This window comes from Myotis davidii, unplaced genomic scaffold, assembly GCF_000327345.1.
Source record: "Myotis davidii unplaced genomic scaffold, ASM32734v1 scaffold70, whole genome shotgun sequence".
NCBI lineage: Eukaryota > Metazoa > Chordata > Mammalia > Chiroptera > Vespertilionidae > Myotis > Myotis davidii.
The window spans coordinates 1,843,232-1,854,108 of NW_006282434.1; the positions used below are offsets into that span (position 1 = coordinate 1,843,232).

The following is a 10,877-nucleotide window of genomic DNA, read 5'->3' on the forward strand; positions in this document are numbered from 1 at the left end:
TAAACAACCTGTTTCCCAATTTATAATGGTCTGGCCCTCTAGCAACTTCAGTGTGAAATGTATGGCTAATTTGCCTACAAATGTCAGGTGGTCAAAATAATCTGGCCTCTCAGTGTGTGTGTGTGTGTGTGTACAATATACATATCATATACATATTTTTTATTTTTTTGTTTTTTACTTTTCTTCTTATATACTCATTCCCTTTCTACCTCTTCTATATTGAATTGTGGCCATTTCCCCATTCCTTCAATTCCTTGACCTTACCTTCTGGAAATAAGCTTTGCCTCTTCAGAGTCATCTGGGTGTTTGTTGTTTGGGTGTTTGTTGTTTGGATTAGTTGTTTGTTCTTTGCATTCTTCTCTGCAAAGAACAAACATTGCATTTGTTTGTTTGTTTGTTTTTTGCGTTTTTTGGATTAGTTGTTGGTTTTCTTGAGTTTTCTCCCCATATACATATGTTTTTCCCCTTTCTTTTTGCATCTCTTTTGTTTCACTCTTACATTTTTTTCCTTTTCTCAATATCATTTTTGCACTCTTCTCTCTCCCCTAATTCTCTTTTCTCTGGTGATCACCTTTATTTGGTGTTATTCATATTGTGAATACATTTGTGTTTGGTGCCCTGTGTATTGTGACTTGTCGTATTGTATTTTGTGCCTTTAAGTCAACACAGGACAGAGAGAGCTACATAACCAGAACATGGGGAGACAAAGAAACAGACCATACATGAAAGAAAAGGAGGAATAATTAGAAAAAGAAGTAAACAAAATGAAGGCATGCAGTATGTCAGAGAAAGAATTCAGAGCAATGGTCATAAGGACATGGAAAAGGATGGAAGACAAATTCAACAATATGTGTAAGATCCTAGAGGTAATGAAGAAGAACCAAGAAGAAATGAAGAATGACATCATTGCAATAAAGAACAGAATAGAAAGCATCAGCAGTAGACTAGAAGAAGCGGAGGACTGCATCAGTGAGTTAGAAGACAAGGTAGGAAAAAATACACAAGCGTAGCAACAACTGGGGAAAAAAAATTAAAAAACAGGAGGAGAGCCTAAGGGAACTTTGGGACAACACAAAATGAAACAACATCTGCATGATAGGGGTGCCAAAAGGAGAGGAAAGTGAGCAAGGAATAGAAAACCTGTTTGAAGAAATAATGACAGAAAACTTCCCTGATATTGGGAAGAAAAAACTCACACACTGATTTATCAACAGAAACTCATCAGAAAAGAATGGAATGAAATATACAGAGTCATGCAAAGCAAGGGTCTGAATCCAAGAATACTGTACCCTGCAAGGCTATCAATCAAAGTTGAGGGTGAAATCAGCAGCTTCACAGAAAAAAAGGACTAAGGGAGTTTATTACAACCAAACCAGGAAATGCAAGAAATGCTAGAGTGTCTGCCATGAAAAGAAGAAATAGGAAGGGAAGAAGGAACACAGGCATAAAGAATAAAAATGGCGACAAACAAGCAACTATCAATAATAACTCTAAATTAAAATGGTTTAAATCCCCCAATCAAAAGACATAGGGTAGCTGAATGGATAAGAAAACATGACCCATTTATCTGCTGTCTATAGGAAACTTACCTCAGAACAAAGGACTCACACAAACTGATGGTGAAGGGATGGGGAAAGGTTTTTCAGTCCAATGGAAATGAAAAAGAAGCTGGGGTAGCAGTACTTATATCTGACAAATTAGACCTCAAAGTCAAGGTCATAACTAGAGATAAGGAAGTGACATACTACTAAAGGGAGCAATTCAACAAGAAGATATAACTCTGGTAAACATATATGCACCTAATGCAGGAGCACCAAAATACATAAAAAAAAAAAACTTCTGGAAGATATCAAGGGAGAGATTGACAGCAATACAGTCATTGTAGGGGACTTTAATACCCCACTAACACCACTGCACAAATCCATTAAACAAAAATTCAGCAAAGAAACATCAATACTAGATCAGATGGAGTTAATTGACATCTTCAGAACATTCCATCCCAAAGCCACAGAATATGCATTCTTCTCAAGTGCACATGGGTCATTTTCAAAGATAGACCACATATTGGGACACAGACAAAGTCTTTTCAAAATAAAGAAGATAGAAATTATATCCAACATCTTCTCAGATCACAATGGCCTAAAATTGGAAATCACCTACAATAAAAACAATGGGAAAAATCAAATACCTGGAGGCTAAATAGCATGCCATTAAAACATTACAGGGTTACCAAAGAGTTCAAAGAAGAAATCAAAACCATAATTGCAACAAATGGCAATGAAAACACAACAATCCAAATCTATGGGACGCAGTGAAAGCAATCCTGAGAGGGAAGTTCAAAGTTCTATAGGCCTACCTTAAAAAACGAAAAAAATGGTAATAAATTATCTAACCTTACAACTCAAAGAGTTGGAAAGAGAGCAACAAGAAAAGCCCAGCATAAGCAGAAGGAAGGAAATAATAAAGATCAGAGCATAAATAAATCACATAGAGACAAAAAAAAAAAAAAAAACAGTACTAAAGATCAACGAAACCATGAGCTAGTTCTTTGAAAGGATAAACAACACAAAGAGAGAATCCAAATAAACAAAATCAGAAATAAAAGAGGTGAAGTAACAACCGATCCCACAGAAATACAAAAGATTATGAAAAAATACGATGAACAACTTTCTTCCAACAAAATGAATAACCTAGATGAAATGGACATATCAAAGCCCAGGTCTGGACGGCTTTACAGAGGAGTTCTCCCAAGCATTCAAAGAACTAAAACCTATGCTCCTCAGACTATTCTAAAAAATTCAAGAGGAAGGCACACTTCCAAGCTCTTTTTATGAAGCCAACATTACCCTAATTCCAAAATCAGATAAAGAGGCCACAAGAAAGACTACAGGCCAATATCTATGATAAACGTACATGATAAAAACCTCAACAAAGTTCATTCTAGCAAATCATTTTCAGTGTTACATTAGAAGGATGATACACCATGACCAAGTGGGATTTATTCCAAGGATGCAAGGATGGTGCAATATCTGCAAATCAATAAATGTGATACATCACATAACTTGAGAGACAAAAATCACATAATCATATCAATCAATGCAGAAAAAGCATTTGACAAAATCCAACACCCTTTCTTGATAAAAAAAACTCTCAGCATAGAGGGAATAGAGGGATCATACCACAACATAATAAAAGCCTTACATGACAAACCTACAGCCAGCATCATACTCAATGGGCAAAAGCTAAACTCATTTCCCCTAAGAATGGGAACAAGACATGAATGCCCACTGTCACCACTCCAATATAGTATTGGAAGTGCTAGCCATAGCAATCAGACAAGAAGAAGAAATAAAAGGCATCCAAGTTGGAAAAGAAGAAGTAAAACGCTCCTTGTTCGCAGGTGACATAATGCTATATATAGAAAACCCCATAGACTCCATCAAAAAGCTAATAGACCTAATAAATGTATTTGGCAATGTAGCAGCATACAAAATTAACACCCAGAAATCTATGGCCTTTTTATATACCAATAGTGAACTCACAGAAAGAGAAACTAAAAAAACAATAACATTTACCATTACATCAAAAAAAAAAATAAGATACCCAGTAGTAAACTTAACTAAGGAGGTAAAAGACCTGTACTCGGAAAACTACATGACATTGAAAAAGGAGATAGAGGAAGACATAAACAAATGGAAGAACATACCATGTTCATGGGTTGGTAGAATCAGCATCATTAAAATGTCCATATTACCCAAAGCAATCTACAGATTTAATGCAATCCCCATTACAATACCAATGGCATATTTCAAAGATCTAGAACAAACTCTCCAAAAATTCATCTGGAATAAAAAAAAAAAAAAAACACCTCGAATAGCTGCAGCAATCCTGAGAAAGAAGAACATAGTTGGAGGGATTACAATACCAGATATCAAGCTATACTACAAAGCCACGGTTCTCAAAACTGCCTGGTCCTGGCACAAGAACAGACATATAGACCAATGGAACAGGACAGATAACCCAGAAATTGACCCAAGTCATTATGCTCAATATTTGACAATGGAGGCAAGAGCATACAATGGAGTCAAGACAGTCTCTTCAATAAACAGTGCTGGGAAAATTGGTAAGATACATGCAAAAAAATAAAACTAGATCACCAACTTACACCATACACAAAAAAACAAACTCAAAATGGCCAAAGGGCTTGAATGTAAGATGGGAAACCATAAAAAACCTACCACACTCCATAGGCAGCAAAATAGCAGACATATGTCATAGCAATATTTTACCAACACAGCTCCTAGAGCAGTGGAGACTAAGGAGAAAATAAACAAATGGGGCTACATCAAAATAAAAAGCTTCTGCAGAGCAGAAGAACATCAACAAAATAATCCCACTGCATGGGAGAACATATTTGCCAGTGATATTTCAGATAAGGGTTTAATCTCCAAAATTTACAGATAACTCATATAACTTAACAAAAGGAAGATGACAATCCAATCAAAAAATGGACAAAGGACCTAAGTGGACACATTTCAAAAGAGGACATTCAGAAGGCCCAGAGACATATGAAAACATGTTCAAAGTCACTAATCATCCGAGAGATGCAAATCAAACAATGAGGTACCATCTCACACCTGTCAGAATGGCTATCGTCAACGAAACTGTGGTTCATCTACATGATGGAAAACTATGCTGCTGTACAAAAGAAGGAATTCTTACCATTTCAACAGCCTGGATGGAACTGGAGAGCATTGTGCTAAGCGAAGTAAGCCAGTCAGAGAAAGATAAATATCACATGATCTCACTCATATGTGGGATATAATGATCAACATATTTTGATGAACAAAAATAGGTCCAGAGACAAATGGCATGGGTGAGGCGGGGGCGGAGAGAGAGCAACCAAAGTACTTGTATGCCTGCATATTAGCATAACTAATGGACACAGATACTGGGGCAGTGGGGGCTTGCCCAGGGTGTGAATGTCTGGGGGGAGGGGGGAGGGCAGGGGGCATCAATCAGGGAAAAAGGAGACATACGTAAAACTTTAGACAATAATAATAAAAAAGTATGCTATCTATTTGAGAAATTGAATCTAGTTAAAAATCTACAAATAAAATGTTTGGCCAGGTTAGTTTTACAAGTGAATTTTTTTCAAAAAATAGAAGGAAAAGATAATGCACTTTAATTCTTTTTATGAGGATATCATATCTTTGATAGGAAGCCCTGATGAAGAAAGTTCTCAAAAGATATACACAAAAATAAAGTAAATACTAGCTTTGTATAACTATAAAAGTTCCTTGGTGCTTCTTCCCATTGCCAGTCTGTTTCCCAATTTGGGCCACCATACATTAGCTATCTCTTTTCTAGCATTTCATATAAGTGGAATTGTATAGTATACTAGCAGCGCAGTGCAAAATTCATGCACCTTGAAATGAACTATGGGCCACGAGGCTGCAGTAAGCACAGGGGCAGGTCTCGGCCCATTCTCTGCACCTCTGCCCGGCCCCTCCTGCCGCGGCCTCTGGTTCCCCTGTCTGCCCCCATGCACTGAAGGCGCCAGCCGCACTCGCACCTCCTGATGGTGCGGAGCGATTGGTGCCAGCGCCATCAGTGAGGGAGAGCAGCAGCTGCTGTCCTGATCGCCCCTCAGGAGAAGGGGGAGGTGGAGAAGCCCTCAGTGGCGACCAGGGCCAGCAGCTGCCGCTCCCACCCACTGATGGCACTGAGTGATCAGGGCCGGTGACGGGCTCCAGCAGCAGGTGGGAGTTGGACAGGCACTGGCCACTGGGCAGGACTGCAAAGAGAGCGAAGAATTTTCAGTAACCACCAGAGGCTCGCCGTGATGATAGTGACTGGTGCCCCGCCTTGGTCTGGTGCCCCCCTCACCTGCTCCAGCATCCTGCCGCAGCCAATGCCTGCCATGTTCTGCACACACCCCCTGGTGGTCAGCACACGTTATAGTGACCGGTTGTTCGATTATTCTGGTTGTACCGCCTTTCTATTTGCATATTAGCCTTTTATTATATAGGATTATATAGGATACTATCTGGTGTTAAGCTTCTTTGAAAGGAAAAATCAGTGCAGAATATTGGGCTCATCACAATGCATTTTTCTTATCTCTAGGATTTTACCCTCAACACTTGGCTGACTGGGTAGATTCCTGTTCTTTCATATTGATGTGTTGTATTTTATTCAACTCTTCTATTAGTGTTAATGGGATGGTGGATCTAAAATATGATAGTTCATGACAGCCCAAAGCAGAAGAGTTCTAGCAGTATTTAGTGGAAGTACAAAGGTGCAGAGGTCAAGGGTGAGGTGAGTGTTCTAATTAAATAGAATCTAGGTGGTTCCCCAATAAAATTGAGCAAAATTGAAAGATTCAAATGTATATTGTTCCCATTAAGTATAAGATATATATCACATATTGTTATAGCAATCAAGAGTCAGTGCCAGAAACAGGATGCGTTAAGCAGGAGGGCATTTAGTGCAGGGAACTAGTGTTTACAAATTGTTGGAAGGTCTGAAGGAATAAATTCTAAAGTAGGCCTATAAGAATAACTCCCCAAACCAGCAGCTCTGTCAGAGAAGCTACTGCCTCCTAGACTGACACTAGAACTGTTCTGAGGTACTGTTGCTGCCACTGCTACTCCACGACCTCGCTTGCTGGCAGCAATAACAAAGAGGCCCAGCAAGAAAGCCTTACCCTCACTTCAGCCTTTCAAATTTCACAAGTGGTAGCAAACACTACTTGAAGGGAATGTAGGAATTGTAATTTTTGGCTTAGGAACTTTTCCAAATCTTAGGAGGGTAGAATGAGGGCCAAGCCAAAATTTCTACTGTGCACATAAGTGAAAAGTCCAGCATTCCTCTAGCATTGCCATTGATGAGTATAATGTTTAATGAGACTTTCGATTTGTACCTTTGATTTTTTTCTGTCTAAATGAGCATTTATAGCCTGTGATTTAAATATCCAGAATGCATACCAATCAATTAAAGGTTGTGTTTGAGTTAATATTTTAATATTTATTGAGGACATACACGATGCCTGACATTACCTAGGTAGCTCTAAAAATTTAAACAGCTTAAAAAGATTGGCATTACCTAATTTCAAGATTATTTTCAAATCATGAAATCAGTTTGTTTAATAATCAAGTGTGTATGGAAACTTTCATCAACTTCATATATAATTTTTATTGTATATTCAAGGACACTGTGATATATTCCATAAGTATAGCAATTTAGATCTTGATATGAAAATGTAACTGGTATACTCAAGGGCAAAAAGCTAAATTTAGCTTCCTCCTGCATTGCCCTTTATACTACAACACCATGTTTGTTGATCTGTTTTCCTTGCTTTCTTTTTCCTTAATCAATAAAAGATTTGAATAAACTCAGGACAATTACACCAGTATTATCTATATGTTTTTTGGACCTCTTTAAGCTACTGAGGTCTTAATGATGTTTTCAACAGCTATCAGTGATTGAAAATTAAAGGAGAGAATAAAAACAAAGAAACTGGTGAACTACAGTGATTGTTAGCTTGACTGTTAAGCAATAAAGTGTTTAGGACTAGAAGTTAGAAGGCGTACAATGCTTGAACAGGTTTAATATGACTGTGGGGCTAGTATTTTTATATGTCAAATAGGTTCTGTTTGTGATTCATAATGATTCTGAATTTGAAATTTAGCTCAATTTTTCTCTTACTGTTTGCAGTAGAAAGAATTTATTTCAAAGAACTCTAAGAAAGAACCGAATTTTATTTTGGGGCACAGTAAATGTAAAACTGTATTTCATAAGTATTCTATCTAATTGGATCATTTCAGAGAACAGGGAGCATTTCCTTTAACATTATTTTTATTATCATTCATTTATTTGTTCATCTGTATTAGTAGATATGATTTTTAAAACTGGGAAGTACATAGTTGCCTTTTTAACTTGTATTTTATTTTTGTGAAATTATAAGGTTTGATTAGACTCTAAAAGAGCCCGTGGATTTCTTTATCTCACCATTCACTTAATTTCAGAAAATTCTCTGGTTAAATATTTGAATGGTAATGTCTGATCAACAGAATGTTTGAGTGTTTTTCAGATTATTCCTGATTATAACTTTCTTTCATTATCTTTCTCAGATGTTGTCTTTGATTGTTAGGTATCTGTAGTGTTTCACTGAACAAGTTTAATTTATGCTGTTTTAATTTCTAGTCAGCTTATAAATTAATTTGTGAGAGAATGGATGGGTGGGAAAATATCAGAGAATTATAATTAAGATTGTTCTTCTTTTTGAGACTTAAAAATGTCAGTAATAAAGTGTGTTTTAATTCAATTATTTTTCTTTGTCCTCAGGTGGATCTCCATACTTAGCAACCAAAATAAATGAAGCAAAGGATTTGCTGGAAGAAACCACCAAACACTGATTGATGCTCAAGGACTACAATGAAGGAAAAAAAGGGGGTGCTTCAAAAACAAAGTCCTGTGTATTTAAGCTAAACCACCACTGACCATCATAATTCCCATACATATACATGTGCTAACCCTAAGTAATTTATTCCACTGTTATGTGGTATAATAATAAAATATTAATAATCTGTCTTTTTATTATCTTTTAAAAAAACACCTTAAAATTCTATAACATCTTTTTTTCTTACTGTCTTACTTTCTCTGTGATAATCATACATTTTAATATTTCTGTTCTATTAGTTTAAAATTCCCCATATTATTCTCTCTCACAAAAAGTATCCAAAAAATATGATCCTCAATAATGTAATTGGTATTTGTGAGCAATAAATAGAAATGTCCTTACTGTTTATACAGGGTAGGCAAAAGTAGGTTTACAGTTGCATTGAATTCTTTTGAGTTAATAAAGCTACTGTAAACCTACTTTTGCCTATTCCTGTGCTTATACTCACATTGTCCCTGTTTTCTCAGAGAAATTTAGTACTCTGTTGTTTAAGGGGCTTTAAATGTTTTGAGACCAAACACTGACTGCTATCCCATGGGGAAATGATCTGAAACTTAATGGAATTTACAGAATGGTATTTTCTGAAGTAGTGGTTAGGACTCGTTAAAGAACTCTGCTCTCTCTGAGACCCTATAGCTGAAGCATGAGAACTTGGAGAGCTCCTAAAATGATTAAAGATTTACAAAATGAGCCCTATGAGGGAAGGCTGAAAGAGCTGTGAGAAGTCTGAGGAGTTTGTATTTAATTATAGTCTTCCGGTACTGTATATTTATTCACTTATTCATTCAGATATTCATTGGCCACTTACAATGTGTAGGATGCTGTTGCAGGCCCTGTGGGAGTTACAGGTGTGAACCAGACATAGATCCTGACCCAAAGGGTCCTATATTTTGAAAAAAGATAAATCACATGAATACTATTAAAGATGTGTAGATGATATACTAAGGAAGTTAAAGAGGAGAAAGGAATATTTTAAACTGAGAGCATTGAGGGAGCTCCATAGAGTAAGTGGCATAGAGCTGGGCTTTAAAAACAATAAGTGATATTGTTTGTATATGATTGGAAAGTTAGTACATTTCTTTTGAGATCAGTCAGAATAGTAGAAATGGGATATTTATTACTGTGAATAGAGTGTGGGGTTTCTCAAAAGCAAAGGGTTGACATATGGTGTTGAGGGGCTGGCCCTGTGGTTTGCACTGCATTAAATTATTTCCTTAAAACAGCCACTGGTCATCACTTTACTATTCCAAAGGTGAGAAACAGATTCAGATACAGAGTTACCAGCATTATTTTCTAGCATGTACTACTTTACAAATTCTGCGTTCATCCCAGATAAACTGAACTACTGTTTAGTTCTAAACATAAAATAATTATCTAAAAATAATTTTTAATATCTAGATGCATCTTTGGTTTATTGCATCCTGTAGTTTGGAAGTTCTCCATGTTGGCAATATTATCAGTATTGAGTTGAAATCATTCCTGTTGTAGGAGCTCTCCTGTGCAATGTTGGGCGATTGGCAACATCCATGCTTGTACCTGCTAAAGACCAGTAGCACCCCCTCAGTTGTGACAACTACAAATGTTTACAGACATTGCCAAATGATCCGGGGGGGTGCAAACTTGCCCCTGGTTGAGAGCCATGCTATAAATGTGTAGTATGTTTTCTTTTGGTACATAAACTAATGGCCTGACTTAAAGTTGATTGAATTTCAGAGTTAGTAAAATATCATTCTTTCTTTAAAGTCTCCTTGCACATCCTAATTTTATTGCGCTTCAGTATTTTTCATTTTTCTGCTGTTATCTTTGTACCTTAGATGCCCTTCTAATCCTCAGATCTTCATATGCTCAAAGTCTAGAGGTCCCTGAAGGCCAAGCTAAAATGTATCTCTTCTTTCCTGGTGCTTCCAGTAACAGTAATATGAATCAACTTTCGGAGAGCAGAGACCATATCTTTCTTGTTTACTGCCACATTGGCACCCAGTAAATATTGGTTGAATGAATGAATGAATATATTCCCACACCACTTTATTGCTCATTTTATAGTACTTATATCTTGGTACTGTGTGTAATATGCCTTACTTCTTCATTAAAGAACCTTTCGAGCAAAAATGTTGTCATTTATCTTTGTAACCTCTTCAATGTGGAACATTTGTATTTAGTAGTCATCATAAAGTTGTAAGTACTAAGAAAATGTTTTCTGAATACTATACTTCACAAAATGTTACCACTAATTTTGAAAGTTATGCTAAGCAATACATGGGTACCCTCAGGACATACCTTTTAATTGACATACTTTCTAATGCATACTGTATTCGTGAGAATTTGAGTCCCCAGCATTAGCTTGGAATTTCTTTCATTCTCATTTTTCTACTAAGCATGTGCCTTAGAGTTAGTTGTTGTTTTGAATATTATCCTC

The 10,877-nt window shown here is 36.7% G+C and overlaps 1 protein-coding gene across 1 annotated transcript in view; it reads left to right on the top strand.

Moving 5' to 3' along the window:
* Positions 1-10,570, top strand: part of DNAJC15 (DnaJ heat shock protein family (Hsp40) member C15) — a 102,501-nt gene extending 91,931 nt beyond the window's left edge. The window contains exon 6 of the mRNA XM_015559456.1: positions 8,347-10,570. Coding sequence (XP_015414942.1) covers positions 8,347-8,417 — 71 coding nt within the window. The 3' untranslated portion in view covers positions 8,418-10,570. The remainder of the gene's footprint in view (positions 1-8,346) is intronic.
* The last annotated feature ends 307 nt before the right edge of the window (positions 10,571-10,877 follow it).